Source organism: Saccopteryx leptura, chromosome 7, assembly GCF_036850995.1.
Source record: "Saccopteryx leptura isolate mSacLep1 chromosome 7, mSacLep1_pri_phased_curated, whole genome shotgun sequence".
In the NCBI taxonomy this organism is placed as follows: Eukaryota; Metazoa; Chordata; class Mammalia; order Chiroptera; family Emballonuridae; genus Saccopteryx; species Saccopteryx leptura.
In genome coordinates, this window is record NC_089509.1 from 15,822,686 (window position 1) to 15,850,245 (window position 27,560).

At 41.3% G+C, this 27,560-nt stretch overlaps 1 protein-coding gene across 1 annotated transcript in view; it reads right to left on the bottom strand.

The window, feature by feature from the left end:
• The window catches only part of NCKAP5 (NCK associated protein 5), a 1,041,554-nt gene that overhangs the window by 343,909 nt on the left and 670,085 nt on the right, over positions 1 to 27,560 (bottom strand). Inside the window, exon 6 of the mRNA XM_066346570.1 lies at positions 1,981 to 2,065. Within this exon, the coding sequence (XP_066202667.1) occupies positions 1,981 to 2,065 (85 nt within the window). The remainder of the gene's footprint in view (positions 1 to 1,980; positions 2,066 to 27,560) is intronic.

Genomic DNA, 27,560 nt, shown 5'->3' on the forward strand with positions numbered 1-27,560 from the left:
AGTATTAATTCAACTGATTTACTGCCTTCTGCCTGCAGGACAGCACCAAGGTCCCAGATCTAATAGACTGGGTTACAGAGAGAAAACAGTTTTAAAACGCATTTTTTAAAAAGTATATCTACTTTTTCTAAGTAGCTTCCAGTTTCATAAAAGTGAATTCTGATGAAGATGTTAAATGTCTGCACTACAGATGTGGCTTGTCAGTGGCAGAGAGATGGGAAGAGAAGGGGCAGAGGAAAAGCAGAGCCTGCCGGAGCAGCCAGGTGTGAGGATGAGGCACCGGTGATGCTGCGTCGTCAGCTCGCCACAGGCCGCCGGGCCACAGGGGAGCGCACAGCATATGTCTGGGTGCCTGTAACTCTTTCAGGCTGCACGGAACTACTTACTGCAGAATCAAGCCCCCTCCCCACACACCCCCTTTTTTAAAATTTATACCTTAATTTTTTACCAAAGCAGATGTAATGTCTAGGAAGAATTCAGGGCTAGGAGGATTTAAACCCTTATCCGAACTTTAGGTGATTGCACACCAGGAAAGGAGGATCATGCATTCCCTAGGTAAAGACTACCCCTTCAAAAAGAATATTTTGGGGTTTAGTGATTTTTTTGTCTTCGTGGCACTAACTATAATGTCTTCGTGGCAGCTTAAGTCAACTCCTTGCATTGTATTCACTGGAGATGGAGAACAGCTGTCCTGTCGTTCTAAAGAAGTCCTGTATATGTTTCAAGTGAGGACGTAGATTTCTTAAAGTTAACTCTGCCTAGATTTCTCCTTCCCTCCCTCCCTTCTTCCCTCTCTCTCTCTCTCCTTCCTTTTTTGAGAAAGAGACAGGAACATTGAGCTGTTCCTGTATGTGCCCTGACCCGGGAATCAAACTAGTAGATTTCTTAACTTGTCTGATCAGAGTCCTCCACTCTCTCATAGCAAACTAGGCTGCGGAGCCTTGAGCCCAGGAACTGAGAGAGCTGCTGTGAACGACCCTCACCAGGTGCGCCTCGCTCACCTCCCAAACTCACTTCCTTTAAGCCAGCAAACACCGAGGGCTCCGCAGAGCTGGCCTCACATTTGGCCCATTTCCTTGCCTTCCTTAGCTTTGTTAGCTTTCCCTGCACAGTGGCACAAGGAATATTGGGTCTACATTTGTGATTTTAAGTTATTCCCAATAAAAGTCCTTTATTTATCCACAAGTGTTTCTCTACACCTGCCAGGGCCTTCTCATCTGTGTGGCCAGCTTGGGCCCTACTCAGACCAGGTGGCCTGCTTTCCTGCCTGGTCACCTTGCTCGTGTTCAGGAGCCCTGGGATACGGGCTGCAGGGAGATGACAGTTGTTACTTCTCTGACCACTTACTCTCTTTGGACCTCTCGGCTCCACACGGCCGAGGTGCAAGGCCACACCGAGTGCAGCACACAGTGGGACCACACCCCGGTCTCCCGTGCACTCTCAGCCTCACCCTTCTGCTCTCGCCAGGCTATGACCTGGTCACCTTGAGCTTCTTACTCTCCACAGGCCTTCCATGCAGGTGCACAGCCCTACACCCTTGCCCAGGCTCCCCTCTGCCTCCAGTGGCCTTCCTCTTGTGCTCTATTCCTCAGGCCCACCTTCAAGGTCATCCCTCTCCTCTCCGGGAAGGATTCCTGAACCCCAGATGGGACAGCCACTCCCTGCTGTGTTCCCAGGACACCTTCTAGCCTTGAGCACAGAGCACAGGGAGACTTGCATAGGTCTCTGGGTTGTGCTGCATACTTATTCTTTACATCTTCCTACACCAAATCTACAATGTTTCACATTCAGAGGTCACAAAAATGAATGTGTTAAACAAACATGCACATGATTCCTCCAGCAGAGGCAGCTGGGGGCTCACAGCACCGGGGCTGGCCCACCCTGGTTATTCCTCTCTGAGTGAAGGAGGACCGAGCTAGAGAAATGTGAGGAAAACCAGCCGACCAGAGTGTCCAGCCACGAGTAAGAAGCAGGAGGTACCTGAGAGACCATTGGATTAGCAGTCTCTTTCTTCTGCTCAGGAGGCCCTTGACTCTGCAGTAGATTTCGTACTGTTTCTTCCATCCTGAAAACAAAAACAAAAAACGAACTCTTTAAAGAAGCTTTCCTATTAACATGAGTCTATTCTTGTTAGTAGAAATCAATCTTCAAAGTATATCTCCTAAGCCTAAACCAGAAAATCTCCTCTTCGCCTGCCTTCATCCCCCATGTCGAGAGTCTGTCATGACGCCCTTTAAAGTCCCGCTTCCGAGGGTCTCGGGTTCTTGCTCCGCTGCTCAGGCCCTGTCTCTGGTCTCTGTGTCTGCTTGCATGCAAACAGCTCCCAATACCCTCTTCACTTTCAATCGTTCCCTTTTAATTTGACACAATGCTACCACATTAATCTTCCCGAAACACCACTTTGATTTTTTAAAATCAATTTTCAAAGTTGACAAATATTACATAAAAGCATTTTCACCATTAACATACAGTTATGTCTTTCCATGGTGGTCTACGTCAGCACACAAGGGCCGACTTTACTCTTTCCAACTACTTCCCAGCGCCTCATGATGTGACTGCACATACGTTATTTAACCATTCCCCTACTAACAGAATTGAAATTCCTACAAAATATTTGCTCTTTTGAATAATAAATATCTTTACACATATCTTAGCATACATTTGCAAGGATTTCTATAGTTATATTATAACATATGTTGTATAGTCTACTCCTATTTTGTTTTAAATACTCATGTCCAATGCCCACCCCCCCTCCCACATTGCCCCAAAATAAAGAGTAAAACAAACACACCTATTTCCATTTCCAGACATTGTCTCGTGCTGTTACTACTGCTTGGAATGCCAGAACCCTCTTATCCTCTCAAATCCCATCCATCTTTCAAAATCCCCATCAAGTGTCACTTCATAAGGAACTTCTTCAGTGGTCCCCACGGCTTTGAATTCTTACTCTCCTTTAAATCATTCATTCTATCACTTAAAAGTTCCCTATTTTGAGTGCTCAGATATTTCATATATGCTGTCTTGTGTTCTGAAGTAAATTAAAACATTTGCTATAGAACCATATCCTAATTTATGTGTCTCCCTCAACTATACATAAAGTAGTATTTGGTACACATTATTCTACGAATCTTTCATTAATTTATTTTAAAACATATTAAGTACTTACTCTCCGTCAGGCCTTCACTATGAGTACTCACACTGTGTGTGAAAAACACTGTCCTTGGGTTCGGGGACCAGAACCCTGAGAGCAGGACACCTGAACTATCGCTATGAACACAGTGCTCGCTGGCCCAGACCTGAGGTGGCTGTCCCTTCCAGTTCCAACTTGAAGCCTGTATGTTGATGACTCATATGATACTACATTGTTTAAGACAGAAAGCAAGCTGATCCAGCTTCTGTCGCTTGCTCGAGGCTTCTAGGATGGCAAATTAAGGGCTCTATGAGGCCCATGAATTCCCTGAGATGGCAAGACCATTACAGTAAACAAGGTAGTATAGTTCAAGATGCCAAACTTCCTAATATGTCACATAACTGCTTCGTGGCAGAGTGAGGAAACTGCTGATGAACTAGTCCAGCCCAAACCTGGACTACAATTGGGGAAGTTCTGCCTTCCCAGGGGACAGCACAAGGCCCCATCAGGATCGCAGTGAGACAGTGGACACCGATTAGGAGTGCTCAGAGAATGATGCGTGACCACACACTTATACACAGCACCTCTTCATGCCCCCAGCCAGGAAAAAAAAAGTCTGTTCTCTATATTTTCACAAATCTTATGTTATTATCAATAGTAACTCAAAGTTAAGTAGGACTTTTAACTTCTCAAAGAATTCTCTTATCTATTTATCAACAATGTATTTTTAAAGTATTATATCTGTGTGGTTAATGAGAGCTGAGGCAGCACAATGGGCGAATGGCTTACTTACAGGATCGTGGTTAACTGAATAGGGAGTTAGGATTAAACCATGTTTACTGACTGTAAAAACAATAGCATCTTTCCACGACGCCTTATTTACATACTGGGAAATGATTTTAAATGAAGAAGAGCCTTAACTTCTAATTAGGAGTTATTTTGGTGGACAATTATTGGATACTGAGCCCAAAAAGGTGGCGCTGTTGTTTCTGACCTGAGTATTTAATATCTGGTGGAAGAGACAAACCAAGTTTATGGGGGGAAAGTCACAAATTCTGAAATAAAAATTATCTGAGCCAATTTCTAATATTCTGTGTCACTGTATATAAACAGAAACAATCTCTTGAATGGGGCCGGATTTTCCTATATGTATGTTAAATCTGTCATAAACAAGAAAAGTAATGATGCCTGACCAGGCGGTGGCACAGTGGACAGAGCATGGACCTGGGATGCTGAGGACCCAGGTGTGAAACCCCAAGGTCTCCGGCTTGAGTGCGGATTCATCTGGCTTGAGCACTGGGTCACCGGCTTGAAGCCCAAGGTCACTGACTTGAGCAAGGGGGCACTGGCTCAGCTGGAGTCCCCCAGTCAAGGCACATATGAGAAAGTAATCGAAGAACAACTAAAGTGCTGCAACTATGAGTTGATGCTTCTCATCTCTCTCTTTCCTGTCTGTCTGTCCCTCTCTCTTAGTTTTCTCTCTCGTACTAAAAAAAAAAAAAAAAAGGAGTGATAATGGTGATGAATGACTTAACTAGTTTCACTCAGCTTATGTACCACAGATCAGGGACTGACCCCTGGTTTTCTAAATATTAGTCTACTTTCTTCCCACCCTAGCATAGAGGCTAGAGTGTTTTCTTATTTCAGTCTTTGTATCATTCATTTGCAGACATTTGGCACAACGGCTGCCCAATAGTTAGAACTCAGTTAAATTTAAAATCTCGCCTTTTAAAAATATAAGTTAAAATATAATTCTGTGACAATGCACATTGTGCTGAATTATCTCTTCTGTATAATTAAAAGATCTATGCACAAATTGCTGGGTCCAAAATAAAAAAAGAAACATCTATTCACCTTTCCCCAATTTTTCTTGGCTCTGTAGTTTAAAAAAAGGAAAAAGTGGGGGTGAACAGAGAGTGTTGAAACAGAATCTCAAGCAGCCCAGACTCATAGTATTACTGTGATTAATTAAATTAATTATGATTAAACCAATTACATTTCCACAGTTTGGAACAGAGTTGCAGGAATTGATCCCAACACTTGGTAGAAAATTAAGTTGTCTCCTTTTCTTTTCACAACCTCTATGAATCTGGTCACAGAGAAAATATTTTGAACCAGATGAGAATATATCACTATTTATTTCCCAATGACATTTTTTTAATTCTCATTTAGCAAACTTTTCTATTTATTTTCCAGAGAAATCAAAGCCTGTGAGGCATCAGCCATTGCTACCTGAATACCCAATGACAATTGTACTTTACTACTTTGCTCGCTGGGGCAGGTGCTTTGCATGGCCAGTCAGCATGCAGCATAATTCTACCATCTGGTTCCCAAACATGACTAAAAATCAGTCAATTCCTTTCTCCAGGTCAGGCGTGGGCAGGGAATTTTTTTGTTTAATATAAGCTGCTGATTGGTGCCATTTATTGTGAAACACTGACCTTAAGTAATGTGTTTCAATTCTTTCTTTTCCTTCCCTGTTATCCAACTTGAGTCTAAATCCTTTCTTCCCCTAACTACTGGAAAAGTAGCTGTTATCACTAAAAATATATAGGCCAAAATTATACTTAGTGAAATATAATTTCTAAAGCATATTAAATAAACTATTTTAAAAATTTTAAAACCTATAGAAGTCGGCCTGACCTGTGGTGGTACAGTGGATAAAGCGTCGACCTGGAATGACCTGGAATACTGAGGTCGCCGGTTCAAAACCCTGGGCTTGCCTGGTCAAGGCACATATGGGAGTTGATGCTTCCTGCTCCTCCCCCTGTTCTCTCTTTATCTCTCCCTCTCTCTCTCTCTCCCCCCTCTCTCTCTAATAAAAATGAATAAATAAAATCTAAAGAAGTAAATAAATAAAAAAAATTAAAAAAAACCTATAGAAGTCAGAAAAAAGTAAACCAAGTTTAAAAGTAAACAGTGTATTTCATATTAACAGATATAAATATATTTTAGTTTATTAAAAATAGATCCAAAATTTTAAGGTACATATTTAATTAATGAATTCTTTTTTTAATGGTTTTTTTAAGACTTTATTCATTTTAGATGGATGAGAGAGAGAGAGAAAGAGAGAGAATGAGAGAGAGAGAAGGGAGGAGCAGGAAGCATCAACTCCCATATGTGCCTTGACCAGGCAAGCCCAGGGTTTTGAACCGGTGACCTCAGCATTCCAGGCCGACGCTTTATCCACTGCGCCACCACAGGTCAGGCCATTAATTAATGAATTCTTATTAGAATATCTCATTTGAGGAAACAAAAAGAACCCTTAACAAAGAGTTTTTGCTTTAAAAGGGCACTAACTTAAAGTTAGGAAAATCAGACACTAAATAAGAATGCATAAAAATATTCAAAATCATATGAGAAAAGGACTAATGAGGCTTTGCATCAACATTCTCTCCCTCCGGTCCACCTGTGTCACGTACTCCTTTTTAAAGTCTACATCTCTGGGGTATTTGTCATTGTATACTCATCTAATGTCTCCCACAGAGGGTTTCCCTAGACACCAAAGGAAGATCTTTCTGGAAGTAAACATTAAAAAAGATAGTGGTTTCCAGATTTCTTTCAAGGCAGAAAGCCACTTAATCATTCAGGGCCTGATAGTATCAGATTTCTTTACAATTGGAGACGGATTTGGGCCCTGAAGACCTTGACTTACTGAGTAATGAAAAGTGCCATTAGAAACCATGATAGCAGGCTACTTCAGGAGCATGTGTCCTAAAAGCAGGGAAGGCAGTGTGCACTCCCCCCAGCTCTGCCTTCCTCCACAGACCTGGCCCGTTGTCCCTCATGACACCAGGAAGTCATCCGGACTCTGAATGAAGCATTCTTTGACTCCTATGATCAGATAATCAGTTCAGCATAACTTCGTTTTTGACAGAAATAGGACAAAGTAAACACAAAACAAGAAGCCTCTCTTCCCAACCCAAGCTGGTAACAATGGATTCTTTTAGCTGAAAGCTGATCTGAGTCATATTGTTAAAAAATCATTTAACAGGTTATTTGTTGGTTAATCATATACATTTATAATAAAACAGTGACATTACTCAACAATTCTCACGGTTTTTTTTCATGAGAGGCTGCAGGACCCTATTGTCCTCAAGTACAAGCAGCGTTCTCTTTTATTCCCTGATCGGCTTCTGAACCACACATAACATGAGGACAGCCTGGAAAGAGAAAACCCAAGGCCTCCTCTGTGCATGAGCACAGTGGACCATCAAATGGCCATGGTCATGCCCCACATAATGTGCACGCTTACATACAAACGCTTGGTCCTTTGCTAGAATCTCAAATGAGAAGCAGATGTATAAACACCATCTTCTTCCATGCAATCCCCTATCTGAACTGAAGCACCAGTTCCCTCTTCTGTTTCTCCATTGTCCTAGCTATCTCCAGCACTGGATACGGGTGCCTTCTCATTTCTTCCCTGATACCGTGTCTGCATACTTCCCAACTCCAGTTTCTTAGCTAAGTCCATTTATGTCATTTATGATGGTAGACTGAAGTATTTTTCCTACACACTGGGAAAGAGCTATGATTTGGGCCATATAGACTTGCTTAGACTTCCTCCTTTCATATATTAAAGGAGGAAGCATGAAGGAATCTGAGTAAACTTAATTGAAAACAACAGCATGTTCACAAAGCTTTGTCTTTTTATTTTATTTTATTATTATTAAATTTAATGCAGTGACATTGATAAATCAGGGTACATATGTTGAGAGAAAACTTCTCCAGATTATTTTAACATTTGATTATACTGCATACCCCTCACCCAAATTCAAATTGTCTTCCATCACCTTCTATCTGGTTTTCTTTGTGCCTCTCCCCTTCACCCACCCCCTCTCTCTCCTTCCTCGCTCCATCCCCCCCACCCCAACCCCCATTACCATCACATTCTTGTCCATGTCTCTGAGTCTCATTTTTATGTCCCATCTATGTATGGATTCATATAGTTCTTAGTTTTTTCTGATTTACTTATTTCACTCTGTATAATGTTATCAAGGCCCATCCATGTTATTTTAATGATCCGATGTCATCATTTCTTATGGCTGAGTAGTATTCCATAGTATATATGTACCAAAGTTTTTAATCCACTTGTCCTCTGATGGACACTTGGGCTGTTTCCAGATCTTTGCTATTGTGAACAATGCTGCCATAAACATGGGGGTGCATTTCTCCTTTTGGAGCAGTTCTAATGGTGTTCTTGGGGTATATTCCTAAAAGTGGGATAGCTGGGTCAAAAGGCAGTAAATATTTTTAAAAAAATATTTATTGATTTTTAGAGATAGAGAGAGAAACATCCATCCACTGTTCCACCCATCCATGCATTCATTGGTTGATTCCTGTATATGCCCTGATTGGGGATTGAACTTTGTTGTATCGGGATGATGCTCCAACCAATGAGTGACCCAGCCCAGGCCAAGGCTGTGTCTTATCTAATCCATTTTAGCAAAAAATTGAATATTTCTTTCTTAATACTCTTTGAATTCCTAGAGAAAAACTAGAGAAAGGCTCTAGTATTCAGAATGACAAAAATAGGTAATTGTATAGATTTTAAATATGTATACTTATATATTACTTTGTTACACCAATCCAGCACTGCCTGATTTAATCATTCTATGTCCATAGAGTGAGCACTACTAGCTGCATTTCCATTTTTATTTATTTACATATGTCATCACTTACTCATTTTTTTTAATTAAAAATGAAGAAATTGAGGATGCATGAGAATAAAGAACTCATTCAAGGTCATACTCTTTGTAACAGTGTTATATTGGAATCAGTATTTGACTCAAAAACCCATAGTCTTTTTCCTTTTTTTAATTAATTTATTGTGTTTACATAGATTCTAATGTCACCCGTGTTCCCCAGTACATCCCCCGTCTCCCTCCCCGTAATATCCTCCCCCCTTCCCTCCAGGATTTGCTTGTCTGCTCTCGTCCCATCCTATCAGCCTATCATCCCCCTTCCCTCTGTCCGCTTTCCTTCTGGATCCTTTGATCCCTCCTCTGTCTCTATTCCGCTCCTCAGTTCATATTGTTTGTCAGATTCCTCATATGAGTGAGGTGGTGTGATATTTTTCTTTCTCTGCCTGGCTTATTTCAGTTCACATAATAGTTTCCAGTTCCATCCACATTGTAGCAAAAAATAATATTTCCTTCTTTTTCATGGCCCCATAGTATTCCATTGTGTATATGTATCACTGATTTTTAATCCACTCGTCCACTGATGGACACTTAGGCTGTTTCCAGATTTTGGCTATTGTGAACAATGCTGCCAAACATGGGGGCGCAGTTTGATTTTTAATTTTTTGAGGAATCTCCATACTGTTTTCCACAGTGGCTGCACCAGTCTGCATTCCCACCAGCAGTGCAGGAGGGTTCCCTTTTCTCCACATCCTCACCAGCACTTACTCTGTGTTGTTTTGTCGATGAGCGCTATTCTTACTGGTGTGAGGTGATATCTCATAATTTGCATTTCTCTAATGATTAGTGATGTTGAGCATTTTTTCCATATGCCTATTGGCCATCTGTATGTCCTCTTTGGAGAAGTGTCTATTCATCTCTTTTGCCCATTTTTTAATTGGACTTTTTATCTTTCTGGTGTTGAGTTTTACAAGTTCTTCATAAATTTTGGTTATTAACCCCTTATCAGATGTATTGTCGAATATGTTCTCCATTGTGTGGTTTGCCTTTTTATTTTATTCATATTGTCTTTAGCTGTGGAAAAGCTTTTTAGTTTGATATAGTCCCATTTGTTTATCCTATCTTTTATTTCACTTGCCCGTGGAGATAAATCACCAAATATATTGCTGCAAGTGATGTCGGAGAGCTTATTGCCTATGTTTTCCTCAAGGATGCTTATGGTTTCATGACTTACATTTAAGTCTTTTATCCATTTTGAGTTTATTTTTGTGAATGGTGTAAGTTGGTGGTCTAGTTTCATTTTTTTGCAGGTAGCTGACCAATTTTCCCAACACCATTTGTTAAAGAGACTGTCTTTACTCCATTGTATACTATCACCACCCTTGTCAACTCTCAATTGTTCATAAAGGTGTGAGTTTATTTCTGGGTTCTCTGTTCTGTTCCATTGATCTATATGCCTCTTCTTATGTCATTACCAGGCTGCACAGTCTTTTTCTACTGTGCTACAGTAGCATGCAATCAAACCTATAAACCATGCTAGCGTTTACTTAGCTGTGTCTTAATGTTTTCTGACATAGTTATCCTGTGTCAACATCTCAATCAATGGAATGTTAGCTGCAAATGCTCTGTACCTGAATTAATCTCTTTTCTCTATTACACTATTTCTTCTAAACCCCAAAGTAGGTTCACATGCACAGTGGCACAATGATGAATCTTCACATCCATTACATCCTTTATTTTTGTATAGCTTTTGTTATAACCTAGAACTCAAATAATTACGCATTGAGGTATTTAATACTAGCTATTCATAGGAAAATATGTCAGCCCTAGGGTACTCTCCAGTGCGCCCAAAAGCCACAGAAACATGGAGTCAAGGCTCGACCTCTTCTTTGCCTAATGGAGAAGCCCTCCATTTGTGCTTTCTTAGCACGCTCAACTTCTCCCTGTCCTAGCATCGTAGCACCTTATTAACGATCTCTAATTTCCCTGAGGGCAGTGACTCTGCCTTGATTATTTTATCTCTAGCAACTAAGCACAGCTTCTGTTCTTGGGTAGGCAGGTGCTAAATTACTTTTGAATGAATAAATGAACCTAATAGTTTCCTCTCTCATCCATTCCCTGGCTCCTTACATTTTCATTTCCCCATAGAGCTGCATGGTCAGAGAAAAGGAGTGACAAGTGAGAGATGCCAGCAGACAGGAAGGGCTGAGTCTTAAGCTGTGAAACCCGGGCTAAGATGCAGGGCTCCCAGTCACTAGTAAACAAACCAAATATCTTCCAGAAATAACTCCCTGCTCTTTTTGTCACATCAAATAGACAGTGCACATGCTTCATTCGCAGTATAATAGCTTAGATGGTTAGAGCAATGCCCTAAGGAGTCCAGGGTTCTAGACTCAATCTCTAGCTTGGACACCCTTTCCCACCACCAGGCAGCCCACTGCTCCATTGCTGGGGGACACAGGAGGGGACACCTTAATGAAGACCATATTTTGCATGGCCTCTTATATCATTTGCTTTTAAATGTATTGTTCGCATTCTACTTCCATTGCTCCCCTGAACAGCCCCCTCCTACCTTCCAATTTTAATTGCCATGCAGGGCTTTTCTCAAAAGTTTGGGAGTGAAAAGAAAAGCCAACTCATTTTCCATGCCATGAGGAAACTGTTCACATGGAAACTTTGCTGGTTGAGAACTGGGTTCTGTCCTACTGCACCCACTTACTTCCTTGTAAGATGAGTTTGCTGACTTAGAACTAGCACATCTGAGCACGTAAGCAGGGCCATCCCCAGGCCAGCTGTGGCTTTGCTGTTCTTCCCGCAGTCTCTGCTGATCCCGGCTGCAAGTCAGGAACCGTAAATCGACATAGAAGATAACTGAAAACTGCACTGGCACTGAAAGTCACTCTGGATAAATGTCGAAGGGCTGGAATTTCTTATTTCTTTCCTAGATGATATATATTTTTAATTCAGCACAAATTTTGCAATAATACCATTGCCCAGAAACTACAGGGCTCTAATTTACTCATGGGGATGCCACACCATTCATAAACAGATCGAAAGGTGCTACTCCAATTTGAATTATTGCATTATATTCTCTCCAGGGCCATCTGTATGTGAGGAGAACGCGACATAAATTTTCTCCGAGTCAGGCTTGTGCTGATCTGGCAAGAGGAGCCCACTGCACAAAGATAAGCAGATTCGAAGCAGGCTGGGAAGCAGAGAGATGTAGTCACACAAGTCCCATTTTCTACATGGACTTCAAGGGAATCCCCTGAATGTTAACAAGCAGATCTCGAGTCTTTTGCTCAACAGTGGCATAAGACAAAATTTCATTTATGGATTCATGCATTTGTAGAGTAAGAGAGAGAGAGAGGAAGGGAGGGAGGGGGGATGGAAAGGCAGGAGAGAGAGAAAGAGAGAGAGAGAGAACCCTGTGCATGCCAGTGACTGCAGAAAGGAGAGGCACACCTCACTGGCTGTCACTGTTCTCGGTGACACCCTGCAGGGCTGGCACAATAGTCCAGAATCTACAAGATGCCACAAAATGAGTTACTTCCCTCAGTGGAGTCAGGTTTTTAATGAATGTCATAGTTTTAATTAAAGTGATTATTAATGTTACTAATAAAAACAGTTAATAAATAATCATCCACATCCAGTCTTCCAAGCTCATCTATTTAATTTCTAAATGTAATATTTCCTGATAAAATTCTTCAAAAAAGAATTTTCACAAATAAAACCAGGTTCAGTCTGTCTTCTAATTTCATTTTCTTGCGTAGTCTGAAGCACAAATGTCCTTTGAGTCTACTGCTGCCCAAAAAGAACTTTAAATTGTCAAGACAACTCCTTTGAATATAAATGTATTATTTGGGGACTAGACCTCTATGGCTCATATCAAAGGTTGGGGAAACTGAAGATAACAGACAGCTCAATTTATTATTGGCCCTCAATATTTATTCTTATTGGCTACTGTTGATAGAAATCATCAAAAGTATTTTAATATGTCAAGAAAAGACACATTAGATTTTAATTAGAGACTGTTCTGTTCTAGAAAACTAATGTTACAACATGGAGCCTAATTTTTCCATTTTTTTAAGTGAAAATTTTATAACTTTATCTTGGTCAAGGAAAAATAAAATGTGAACAGGATAATCAAGATTTCTTTCTTACCATGCACCATGATTTTGAAAGTTTAAATCTAGCCAGGTAATGATGTTAGGTACTCCAGATGAGGTTCACCATATGTTTCAGAAAAGAAAGTGATATACTTTCTCCCCAGTTGTAAACTGGCTCTTCATCAGATGACTCTAACCTACCAAACAGACCACACTCTATTCTGTCATGCTTCAAGAAAATTAAGAACTAAATAAGATGTACATGGTTCTCACTGGCAAACTCATCTTGAATTAGACTCTTATTTGCCAAATCTTAAAGAATATTTTTTGGCTTTGACAAGTGTTTAATGAGTAAAGGTTAGCGAGGTCAAACCAACAGTCACCCTGGATCTGAAGACTGTCCAAGGTTGCACAGTAGTAACTGGAGTTAATCTGCCACTATTTTTGTGTGTGGCAGGGTGGGTGGTAGGAGAAGGGCCACATTTGGGATAAAACTGTAGTGGTAAGTTTTCTGAACAAGGAATGACACCAGTGGCAAAGACATGTGTCAAGAATCCACACAGACAGACTGCAGCCAGCCTCATGGATGGATGCCAAGCAGGCCTTCTTCACCGGACCTGCTCCGGAATTCCCATGCTCCTGTGTCACCTGATTCACAATGTGTCAGCGTGGCTCCTCTTAAGCAGGCAGACCCTGCAGACCATAGCAAACCCAGAAAAGGGGTGCTACTAACTCTGTGGCCACAACACAGTCAGTCTGCTGCAGCCCCTTGCTCCCGAGAGATGCGTGGGTGCAGCAGGCGGAGACAGTCTTAGCTGCTCTGTAACCTGGGGCAAATCACTTACGCTTTAAGCCTGTTTCCGTATCTGTAAAATGAATATATCATGCCAATTCTACTCACCTCAGCAAGATGTAATGAGAATGTGATAATGCAAAATGCAAAATGTTATATGAGTTGGTACTTATTTTTATTAGGGCTTTAAAGATAGTTCTTTGAGAAGTTATGCCTTTGGAATTACAGATCTTTTGGTGGTAAAGTGAGCAGGGCAGGAAACAGGCCCTGTGGGAGCACTGGCCAATCAAGGTGACACTTTCCAGAGGCGTCCACCTTCTCTGGCCTCTCTCAGAAAGCACAGGAAAGTTAAAGGTGCCTTTCTCCAACTTTCTGACAACAGCTAGTTTGGAGGCTAACTGACTATATTATCATAATTGTGATGGAATAGGTTCCATTCAGGGGAAAAGCCCCAATACCACAGGGACTTCAAAAACTAACTGCATACCTCAGCAATCAATGGTCCCGCATGGGCAGGGGCTCTGTCCTGGTTCCCCAGAGCAGTCCGGTTTAATGTGTACTGTTCCACTATCATTGTTAGTAGCACCCTTTTCACTCCAAAAATTGTCCTGGGTGGATGATAACCATTATGACCTCCCTGTCAATGGAACTCAAGTAACCAGGCTGCGCCCCCTTCCACACATGCCTCCCAACATGAGGCCTTCGACACCGGCTGGGAAAAGATGGACTGGAAATTTTTATTTTATTTTTTTTATTTTATTTTATTTATTCATTTTAGAAAGGAGAGAGAGAGGGAGAGAGAGAGGAGAGAGAGATAGAGAGAAGGGGGGGAGAAGCAGGAAGCATCAACTCCCATATGTGCCTTGACCAGGTAAGCCCAGGGTTTCGAACCAGCGACCTCAGCATTTCCAGGTCGACGCTTTATCCACTGCGCCACCACAGGTCAGGCAGGACTGGAAATTTTTGTAGGGGTTTCCACTGCCTCATTCCAGAGCTGTCACTTCGGTTTACAGGCCGTTGGCTAGAACTGGTCTTATGGCCAAAATCACTGCTAGGGTAGCTGCTGAGTTTAGTCCTCTGAGCACCCAGCAAGAAAAAAACACACATATTAGAGTGAACACAATGTCTCCCACAGCCGCATTGTCAGAATGAGGACTCCTACGGGACCGCCTCTCCGTGGCTGCACATTACCTCTGGGTGATGGAGTGCTGAAACTCCAGAAAGGTGAGCGAGCGCTGGTCTTGTCGGCCTTTTCCCATTGGGTGCCACTTATCTACCTCCGCTGGGTGACTGAGCTGTCAGTGAGAAGACTCTTGCCCCGCCTCCCAGCTCGATGGTGAATGGTACCCTTCTTTCACCCATGCCAAATTGATTGCCAGCCTGTGCAATTAGTCTCTCTGAGCTCTCTGAATTGTCCACAAATGTGTGCCCCGTGACTGAGGAACCTTCAAACAAACACCTTCGAAGTCTGCTTTGCTTTGGAGAACACACAATCAATCCATCAGCATGACAGTTAATAGACATGTTTTTGATGCAACCTGTTCTATGGTAAACATATATAAACATGGAAAAGCTTGTTCGACCACAAAACTTTCGTAACCTTTCAAGTTCCCCTGGCCAGGAAAATGGAAGCTGTGGTGTCTCCGCACAGGAAGGATACATGTAACACTTCACTTCCTGTTACCCAGTTGTCATTGTTCGAAAACATCGAGACTCAAGATACAGCAATCACAGGCGTGCTTGGTTGAGCCTCAGAAACCCTGAAGTGTATAGGCCTGTCAATATTTGACAGGTAAAACTGCAAATAGGTAAAAAAAAGAAAAAGTCAGTTTAAAATACGCTTCTGTGTTAGATTAAAAGCAAAAAAAAAGCATCGGTGTAACACACCTTAGCCTGCAATGTTATAAAAGTGCATTTTGTCAGTCATCGTGACCATCTGCTGTTTGGATAGAGATGTTTCCTCCACTTACGCTAAGGAAGAGGATCTCCTTCCCTTCCCTATCCAAGTATCACTCATCCCTCAGTGTCCAGCCCAAGTTCCATCTCCTACTTCCCTGATAACTGGCCCACAGGAGCCTCTCCTTAGTCCACTGACAAGTTCTCCCTGGGACACTTCCAGGGAATCACTGAGGGTTCTCAGTAAAAGGTCAGATTCCCACATCTACCTGAGACCTGGATATCCAATCTCTGGGAGTGAGGCTAGGAATCCATACTTTTCATAAGCATAGTTTCACACACTGACCTACGCAGATCTCACTTTTATTCTCACATTCTCCCCAAACACTTACATACTACCTGTCTCTCTGAAATAGTATACAACAATTTCTAGTAGAAGTATCCTGATTCTATACCTACTGTGTAAGCTCATTAGGGGCCCCACTGTAAATCTAAGGGCTGTTTATATCACCCACCTCTCACAGTAGGTATCAAGCTATCCTGGTGGGTGGAACTTCCTGATGTTGTGAAGTAAATATTGATTTGCTTTATTTGAGGCATAGTCTGTTAAAAACAATAGATGGGCCCTGGCCAGTTGGCTCAGCGGTAGAGCGTCGGCCTAGCGTGCGGAGGACCCGGGTTTGATTCCCGGCCAGGGCACACAGGAGAGGCGCCCATTTGCCTCTCCACCCCTCCGCCACGCTTTCCTCTCTGTCTCTCTTCCACTCCCGCAGCCAAGGCTCCATTGGAGCAAAGATGGCCCGGGCGCTGGGGATGGCTCTGTGGCCTCTGCCTCAGGCGCTGGAGTGGCTCTGGTCGCAACATGGCGACGCCCAGGATGGGCAGAGCATCGCCCCCTGGTGGGCAGAGCTTCGCCCCTGGTGGGCGTGCCGGGTGGATCCCGGTCGGGCGCATGCGGGAGTCTGTCTGACTGTCTCTCCCTGTTTCCAGCTTCAGAAAAATGGAAAAAAAAAATATATATATATAAAAAACAACAACAACAACAAAAAAACAATAGATGGAAAAGCGCATTTTGATGAATCTAATTAGAATCTCAGTAGTGGAAACCTTAACAGTAACACTTTTTGCAAGATGACTCATTATCCCTTCAGTTATCCACTCATTTCATTCATCTCCTCATTTACTTAACGGTTCCTTGGTTTGATAACCATCTGTTCAACACCTACTATGTGCTTTGTGCTATAACTAGCAACTCGAATGAATAAGGACAAACTGCCCAGTGTGAGGGACAGGCAGACCCCCAGCAACTACCCTGTGGTGGGGTCAGAGCCAGAGAGAGGGTGCAAGAGGCTAAGTAAGACATACTTTTTGGAAGTGTTGACATGAGCTGGTTTTAGAAGTGAGGAGTATTTAGCTGGATGGGAAAGGGAGTTTCAAATGAAACTAATGATTTTGTTTTCCAGTTTAAAATCGCTTTAGAGTTTTCTTCATGAGAAACACACTTTGAGTGCATACTTGGCTGTGTGTCACTGAAACTAAGAGCACTCCATTTTGGTTTTCTACAGGTGTTGACATTTTTATCAAATGAAAAGTATTTAAATCATTGTTAGGAAAACTAGTTACAAAGGCTCTTACAACTAAATTACCTACACTAAAAGATGCACTCATGGTTTATTAGTGTATTTCAAACAACACTGGTTGGGGCCTGTAGGCAATGCTCCCCCGAGAGGTGGTATCCCCACCTGGAATGCCTGTTCTGTTATGGTCATTGCACAGCTGCTTCTACTCCAATGACTTGGGATATCCAGGTTTCCTCTGACATCGAGAACATGTCCTTCTTTACCTTGGATGCCCATGAGAAAATAAAGAATAACCACATTAGAATATCTGTTACCAGGAAAGAACTATTCTGATAAAACTGCTACCAATAACTGCAAAATTCTTCAACCACAAGGCTGACATTAAATAAAAGCCGATTGTCCTCAAATATTTCTTATCGCGGAATGTGAGCTTCATACTGCAATTTTACTGCACATTCCTGCCCAATGAAATAGATGTTGCAAGTACAGTAACCTTAGGCCAAACAGTGCCTATTTATCCTTGACCTGTCAATGCTACAAGAATAAAGAAAGAAACATACTTAAAGGAAAAGGGCAAAGAACCTACACATTGAAACTAACTTTAAAAAATAAATTTTCTTTAATATGTAAAAGTGCCAGAAAAAGAAGCACAGTTTTCAGATTTATTGTAAAAGGGAAAAAAACCAGGAACTAAGCATTGATAAACACTCACATTCTGCAAGTGATAAGTTTTTTAAAATGTAAATGAGTGATAATATACTATATTGATTAAACTACCAGAAATTAGCCTGACACCACCCACATAGGCAACACTGACTTTTTCATCCTAAAACTGTACTGCCTTAGGATTTTCAGATTCATCTATCAGAAGTCCTCCCCCCACTTCCATATATAAACAGGAAAATTGGAGAGACATCTGCTTTCCTTCCATCCGGGTGGTTTCATTGTAACATTGGTAGACTGTAGTCCTACACTACACACATGTCAAAGAAACAATACATAGCACACTCAACTTCCAGTCCTCCTTGCCTCCCCCAAATGAAGAAGAACGCGTTTAATTGTTAAGTGTGGAGACTTCTCCCAGACTGGAAAGAGAGGGAGAGGGCCCTCCCCCACTAACTGCTCAGAACATGGGTCCCCAGGACTTAATTATCTATCTCTTGTTAGGCTGTAATAGGAGCTCTAAAATTATATTTCTGATTTTCTTCAGCCAGGAATTGATTAGTGAAGTTGAGTAAATCAAACGTCAATGGTCCTCTTATGGGTGAGAATGGACGGCAACAACAGACCGCGACAAGAAGTTGTTATTACCACACAGCAGTTAATAAGTGGAGCTACTTGAAGCAGGAAACATGAATATGGAAGAATAACTATGTATCCACATTGAGTAGAGTGTTCTCCATGGTGCTTATTTCTGGATTTTATGTTTGGATATATTGGCTGAGTATCACTCTGTGAGACACTCTCCTGTAGTCCTTGCTTGGACACCACACTCTCCGAGGGGATGAACGGGCTGAGGCCATCTCCGGGCAAGGCCAGGTAGGAAATGTACCCAGAGGGCTCTGAGCCCTGTCTGTTGTGGACATCACTGGATTCCTGGATTTATCCTCTCCCATCTCTTCTAGCCCTTTGCCCTCATCCTGCCCTTTGCCAGCTATTACTTCTTTGGCTCTCTCTGGCTCTGTCTCCCTCTCCCTCCCCACACTCCTTTTTACCAGATATCACCGGGGTGGGATTCAAATATTTACCAACCAGTTCTCTGCCTTAATGACCATTTTAAGTCTAAAAAACTGATATACCGAAAGGTAGTTTACTATTTCATGCATTTAATACTTAAATAAGAACAATAGAAGATTATACAAAACTAGATTATAAGAAAGTTTTAAAATATTAATGAAAAAATATTAAATAATACCTGACAAAAACAATAAAACAGTTATTTCAGATATTTCCATATTACTTCTTGATTGGCATCCTCACTTGCAATTTTTTCCACCTATGGATGGAATAACATTACTAAGGGCGCTTAGAATATGCTGTTGCACAGATGAATGTTAAAAACGAGTCAGGAATGTAAGTTTGTGATTTCCAATTGGGCGGCTGCCCAGGCACCCACCTTAGAGAGAACCCTGATTACAAGTGCCCTTTAACAACTGGTTTGCCAAACTCAACAAAAATTAGGTATCAGTTCTGCCGAACCAGTGTGAACTGGCTGAATCCCACCACTGGATGTCACAAAAATTAACGTCAACTTTCTCCTAATGACACCTTCCTTTGTCCTCAGTCCCTCTGGAATGTGTCCACCCCTCTGACTCCAAGGACTTACTGGACATGTTCAGCTCGAGGCTCTGCCAGAAGCTCCCACTCAGTGTCCCTGCCACCAGCAGCCGTGACATTGACTCTGGACGCTGCCCTTTCCTGCCTCCCTGTCATGCTGGTCCTGCCTGCGGCCCTCACAACCTTCCTGGTGGCTCAACGTGGGGAATCCTTGGGATCTGCATCTTCGCAGACGCGGCTCCCAGGGGCTGCTAATGAGGTGTGCTCACAGTACACTAAGGGCTGACAGACACTGATGTTTCCCTCCCCTGCCAGCTGTGGTGGAGACTGTTCCTGCAATGCCAGCTTTGCCTCAGCTGGCTGGGCTTGGTCCCTGCATGGCACCAGTCTCGGGGCTGAGGGCTGCTGCAACACTGGCCACAGTAACACCTCCTGCCCGGTCCACAGCTCCGCTTGAACTTGACAGCTCACAGAGGCTCCTGACCTTTGCTCCTTGAACCCTCCCTCCATTTTGCAGCCATTCACTTCTGTGGATGAAACCCCTCAGTGCTGCAAGTGTTCTGACTGGTCGTGATTTTCCTGACTGAGCCTGACACACACCCCCCGCCTCGGTCACTCGGGAGGAAGGGTCTGGAGCATTTTCGACATCTCCCTCATGCCCAGCAAAGTCCCACCACTTCCTAAGCACGGCCAATTTCCCTCCGCCACTGTCTGACTGTTTCCTTCACCAACGTCCCTGCCTAGATCAGTTTCTACTACTTTCTCAATGAACTGCTCTAAAAGCCTTCCTACTCACTAGTTGACCTAACCAGTAGTCATTTCACTATCCTAACCTATCATCAGGTCAATCTTCTTTAACTGTCATTCTTATCATTTCAATAACTTAGTTAAAAACCTTACAAGGACCCATCCTCATGACCACAGGATAAAGGGTGACTCATGTAGGCAGGTATTTGAAATATCTCCTACTTCTTGTGGCTTTATTTACTTGCTTTCCTCCTCATACCCCACCTGTGCAGTCAATCATGGCTCCATGGAAGTCATTCTTGCAATACTACACCCCATTTCTGGCCTCTACACCTACTTCTCATATTTCCCCTTCTGGAATGTGACTCCCTTCCATTCCCCCAGTGAAGCTCTTCAAATCCTTTAAGAATCAAACCAAATGCCACTGAAGCCCCCACTTCTAAACAGATCCCTGCAGTGCTCGGACCTGACCTAAATGACTCATCATACTTTCTGCTTGAATATCTTAACAGAATGTGGTCCCCTTGGCACAACATGGGCACCATATCAACTTTTATTGAGGTATATTCTCTATGCTGGCTTAAACCTTTAGTTTTGTAAATTGTGAAAACCAGGAAAACACGGGGTTGAGTTCATTTACCATGCTCATGATCAAGCTAGAACCTAACCCACTCAGATCTGGGTACCAAGGTCTTATCACATTTTAGGCCTTACCTATTCAATATTTCATGGTGTACTACAGTGAACTGCTCAAATCTCTCTGCCAAACCACAGTTTTATTGCTTGAATTAGTGGATGATGAGACCACAAACTCTCATGTGTAATTTTTCCGTTTCATAACTGTCTGATCTATAGACAAGATATAAAATTCTAAATGGAAATATACATATATATTAAGTTGGACTATAAAAAATTTCTGATATTTGACCATTTTTTATGTACAAAAATAAATTTTACTGCTCAAACTAACATATATATATATTATTTATTTGTTTGTTTATTTTTTAGGTGAAAGGAGGGGAAATAGTGAGGCAGACTCCCGCATGCACCCAACTGGGATCTACCTGGCAACTCCATCTGGGGCTAATGCTCAAATAATGAACTATTTTTAGTGCCTGAGGCTGATGGTGCTTCAGTGGAGCTATCTTCAGTGCCCAGGGCCAACCTTGAACCAATCGAATCACTGGCTATAGGAGGAGAAGAGGGAGAGAAGGGGAAGAAGGAGGTGAGGAGGAGCAGATGGTTGCTTCTCCTGTGTGCCCTGACTGGAAATTGGACCCAGGACATCCATACACCAGGCTGACACTGTATCCACTGAGACACCAGCCAATGTCTCAAACTAATAAAAAATATTAAGAAAGCTTTTAGTGCCTGACCAGGCGGTGGCGCAGTGGATAGAGTGTTGGACTGGGATGTGGAAGGACCCAGGTTCGAGACCCTGAGGTCGCCAGCTTGAGCGCAGGCTCAAATGGTTTGAGCAAAAGCTCACCAGTTTGGACCCAAGGTCCCTGGCTCGAGCAAGGGGTTACTCAGTCTGCTGAAGGCCCACAGTCAAGGCACATATGAGAAAGCAATCAATGAACTAAGGTGTCGCAACGAAAAACTGATGATTGATGCTTCTCATCTCTCTCCATTCCTATCTGTTCCATCTATCCCTCTCTCTGACTCTCTCTCTCTGTCTCTGTAAAAGAAAAAAGAAAAGAAAAGAAAAAAAAGCTTTTAGTTGCAGTTATTTTTCACAGAGGAGTTTGCTTTACATAATAAGGCACATGAAGAAATAAACTTAAAAACCTAGGTTTACATCATAGTAAAGGGCTTTAATAATGACAACAATAATAATGGAAAATATTTATTGAGCACTTACTACATACTACCAGCCATCATGGAAAGAATGTTACATAGGTCCTTCCTTCCTTCCTTCCTTCCCTCCCTCCCTCCCTCCCTCCCTCCCTCCCCCCCCTCCCTCCCTCCCTCCCTCCCTCCTTTCTTTCTTTCTTTCTTTCTTTCTTTCTTTCTTTCTTTCTTTCTTTCTTTCTTTCTTTCTTTCTTTCTTTCTTTTTTCCCTTACAACAGCTCAGTTTTATTAAAACCACTGCTTAAAGTGACCAAGTAACTTTCCTAAGGTCACATAGCTAGTAAGTGGTGGAAAAGTTCTAAGTAAAGAAGACATTCTAGAATTGCTACTTTTGACATATAAAAAATATAACATTTTCTTCTGGGGTCTTTCTGATTCATCATTCCTTGTCCCTTCCTGATAATATCAGGAAGAAGAATGAAAGGAAACAGAACTCAAGGAAGAGCTCAAATACCACCCCATCCTCCAAACCTTCCTTGACTGCTGGGCGGATCTGTGCGCCATGCTGCTCTGTAGTCCGTATTGCCCTGCTCTTTGGTTGAACTCCGTGTATGTTGCCTGCTTCCATAGCTCCACATACATGTGTACATTTCCTTTACAATTATAAAGCTTCAAGATGACAGCGAGCATATCTAATGTGCTTCATTTATAAGACAGAGGAACAGAAACTTATTTTTAGCTAAATACAATCCATCCATCCATCCATCCATCCATTATAGCTAGGTGAAAAGAACAAGATAAAAGGCCCAGTCTCTAGTCTGAAGGAACTTACTACTGGTTAATGGAGGACAAACAAGTGTGTCAACAGACAATGGCACAGGTTATTCAGCAGAGTCTAAATGTGTTCAGAGCAGAGAGGTGGGCCACCTGGCAGTGGCCAAGGGAGGCACTTTACAGAGAAAGTTTTAAAGAACTGACACTGTTGAGGTGAAGCCTAGATAGGTAAATGAGGATGACTCAATGGAAAACTTGAGAAGAGCATGCTCAGAAAGAGGGAACAGCATGTGGAAGCGCACTAAAGAGCCTGGATTATTTGGGTCCTTAGGAGTGTTTGGTTTGGCGGAGGGACAGGAATAAACAAAGGAAGTGTGGGACAGAGGTAAGAGAGAGAAAGGAAATAGGAAGGAAAAAGGAAAAGAGTAAATTTTGCTCTTGATTTTAGAAAAAATCAGATTAAAGGAAAAGCACCAATCTCATGCCAACCAGTAGAACCAGTTAAACTTGAGGTACTACCTAGTGGCGAGATGGATGCCAATTACCCCAAGCCCAGACCCACACGCAAAAGAGAACTTGGTGTGCAGGAAGTTAGAATCACCTTTACACAAACTCTCTTGATTTATAATAAATTATACAAAGTTGTAAATATAGCAAGGGAGAGAATGAAGAAATAAAATGGAGTTACTATGGTCAAGCTGCTAACTCATTAAAATCAAATACACTAAAGCATGTGCACATGATTGTATTCTTGCTTTAACTGTTTTTGAATGAGAACTTAAACTTTAAAACTTTCAATAGTGTGTCAGTGCTTGGAGGTATCAAAATTTCACACCTAAACCTCTGAAGAACTTAAGAAAGAATGGTCATGTACTAGAGATGTGCATAGCTCTATATAGAATCACCTGTCGTGCTTAAGAGAAACTGTTTCCAAGTGCTCATGGTACATTCTCTAGGATAGACTACATGTTAGGGCACAAAAGCGGTGTCAACAAATTTAGAAGAAGATTGAAATCATATTGAGAAATTTCTCTGATCACAATGGCATTAAACTAGAAATCAACCACAACAGAAAAACTGAAAAATATTCAAACACTTGGAAACTAAATAGCATGTTATTAAATAACGAATGGGTAAACAATGAGATCAAAGAAGAAATTAAAAAAATTCCTAGAAACAAACGATAATGAGCATACATCAACTCAAAATTTATGGGACACAGCAAAAGCAGTCCTGAGAGGGAAGTTTATAGCATTACAGGCATACCTCAAGAAGCTAGAAAAAGCTCAAATAAACAACTTGACCCTACATCTAAAAGAACTAGAAAAAGAACAGCAAGTAAAGCCCAGAGCTAGTAGAAGGAAGGAAATAATAAAGATCAGAGCAGAAACAAACGACATAGAGGCTAAAGAAACAATACAGAGGATCAATGAAACCAGGAGCTGGTTCTTTGAAAAGGTAAACAAGATCGATGAACCTTTAACCAGACTCACCAAGAAAAAAAGAGAGAGGACTCAAATAAATAAAATTAAAAATGAGAGTGGAGAAATAACAACTGACACAACAGAAATACAAAATATTGTAAGAAAATACTATGAAGAACTGTACGCCAAAAAACTAGACAACCTAGATAAAATGGACAAATTCCTTGAAACATATAATCTTCCAAAAATCAATCTGGAAGAATCAGAAAACCTAAACAGATCAATTACAACAAATGACATTGAAACAGTTATCAAAAAACTCCCAAAAAAGAAAAGTCCTGGGCCTGATGGCTTCACAAGTGAATTCTACCAAATATTCAAAGAAGAACTGACTCCTACCTTCTCAAGCTATTTCAAAAAGTTCAAGAGGAAGGAAGACTTCCAAGCTCCTTTTATGAGGCGTGCATAATTCTGATTCCAAAACCAGGCAAAGACAACAAACACACACAAAAAAATTATAGGCCAATATCCCTGATGAATTTAGATGCAAAAATCCTCAACAAAATATTAGCAAACCGGTTCCAGCAATATATGAAAAAAATCAGACACCAGGATCAAGTGGGATTTATTCCGGGGAGGCAAAGGTGGTACAATATTCACAAATCAATCAATGTGATTCATCACATAAACAAAAGAAAGGAGAAAAACCACATGATAATTTTAATAGATGCAGAAAAAGGATTTGATAAAATCCAGCACCCATTCATGATCAAAACTCTCAGCAAAGTGGGAATACAGGGAACATACCTCAACATGATAAAGGCCATCTATGACAAACCCACAGCCAACATCATACTCAATGGGCAAAAATTAAAAGCAATCCCCTTAAGATCAGGAACAAGGCAGGGGTGCCCCCTTTCACCACTCTTATTCAACATAGTTCTGGAATTCCTAGCCACAGCAATCCAAGAAAAAGAAATAAAAGGCATCCAAATTGGAAAAGAAGAATTAAAACTATCATTATTTGCAGATGATATGATATTGTATATAGAAAATCCTAAAGTCGCAGTCAAAAAACTACTAGACCTGATAAATGAATTCAGCAAGGTGGCAGGATATAAAATCAATACTCAGAAATCAGAGGCATTTTTATACACTTACAATCAACTGTCAGAAAGAGAAATCAAGGAATCAGTCCCCTTTACCATTGCAACCAAAAAAATAAAGTACCTAGGAATAAATTTATCCAGAGAGATTAAAGACTTGTACTCAGAAAATTATAAAACATTAATAAGAGAAATCAGGGAAGATAAAAACAAGTGGAGGAATATACCGTGCTCATGGTTAGGAAGAATAAACATCATTAAAATGTCTATATTACCCAAAGTAATTTAAAAATTCAATGCAATATCAATTAAAATACCAATGACTTACTTCAAAAATATAGAACACATATTCCAAAAATTTATATGGAACCAAAAAAGAATATGAATAGCCTCAGCAATTCTGAAAAGGAAGAATAAAGTGGGACGTATCACACTTCCCCATATCAAGTTATATTATAAGGCCATTGTACTCAAAACAGCATGGTACTAGCATAAGAACAGGCATCTAGATCAATGGAACAGAACTGAGAACCCAGAAATAAACCCACACTTTTATGGACAACTGATATTTGACAAAAGAGGTAAGAGCATACAATGGAGTAAAGACAGCCTCTTCAACAAATGGTGTTGGGAAAATTGGACAGCTACCTGCAAAAAAATGAAACTAGACCACCAACTTACACCACTCACAAAAATAAACTCAAAATGGATAAAAGACTTAAATGTAAGCCATAAAACCATAAGCATCTTAGAAGAAAACATAGGCAGTAATCTCTCTGACATCTCTCGCAGCAATATATTTGCCGATTTGTCTCCACAGGCAAGTGAAATAAAAGACAGGATAAACAAATGGGACTTTATCAAACTAAAAAGCTTCTGCACAGCTAAAGACAATAAGAACAGAATAAAAAGACAAACTACACAATGGGAGAATATATTTGACATTGCGTCTGATAAGGGGTTAATAACCAAAATTTATGAAGAACTTGTAAAACTTAATACCAGGAAGACAAACAATCCAATCCAAAAATGGGCAAAAGAGATGAATACACACTTCTCCAAAGAGGACATACAGATGGCCAATAGGCATATGAAAAAATGCTCAACATCACTAATGATTAGAGAAATGCAAATTAAAACCACAATGAGATATCACCTCACACCAGTCAGAATGGCGCTCATCAACAAAACAACACTGAATAAGTGCTGGCGAGGATGTGGAGAAAAGGGAACCCTCCTGCACTGCTGGTGGGAATGCAGACTGGTGCAGCCACTGTGGAAAACAGTATGGAGATTCCTCAAGAAATTAAAAATCGAACTGCCTTTTGACCCAGTTATACCACTGTTAGGAATATACCCCAAGAACACCATAGCACTGTTTGAAAAGGAGAAATGCACCCCCATGTTTCTGGCAGCATTGGTCACAATAGCAATGATCTGGAAACAGCCCATGTGTCCGTCAGAGGACGAGTGGATTAAAAAGTTTGGTATATATATAGTATGGAATACTACTCAGCCATAAGAAATGATGACATCAGATCATTTACAACAACATGGATGGACCTTGATAACATTATACTGAGGGAAATAAGTAAATCAGAAAAAACTAAGAACTATATGATTCTATACATAGGTGGGACATAAAAATGAGACTCAGAGACATGGACAACAGTGTTGGGGTTACAGGGTGGGGGGAGGAGAGGGAGGGTTTGGGGGAGGGGAGGGGCACAAAGAAAACCAGTTAGAAGGTGACAGAAGAGAAATTTATCAGTCACCTCATTAAAATTAATAAAAAATATAAAAGAATTTGTCTCACAGCTAATTCAGGCAGTTGGAAGAATAGTATAAGGATGCTAATTCTGCTTCTCAGGCCACATCCTGCAAAAGGGTCCCCAAGAAAATTGGTGATTTGGCTCCTCTGATTTTGCCAATTGGATTTAAAAAAAAAATAGGTCAGGAACGCCCTGAAATGGAACTAACGATACATGAGCATAAATTTAAAGGACTTTTAGATACTGGAGCTGATGTATCTGTTATTGCTAAGCTACATTGGCCTCCTTCCTGGCCCACTCATGCAGCAACCACAGAATTACAAGGTATAGGGCAGAGTAAATCCCCTCAACAAAGTTCTAGTTTTCTAAATTGGGAAGATTAAGAAAGTCATTCTGGATTTTTTAAACTTTATGTGCTCCCAGGATGGCCAGTTAATTTGTGGGGTAAAGATGTTTTGAAAAATACGGGAGCATTGCTTGTCAGTCCTAATGGTTTAGTCAGTACTCAGATGCTT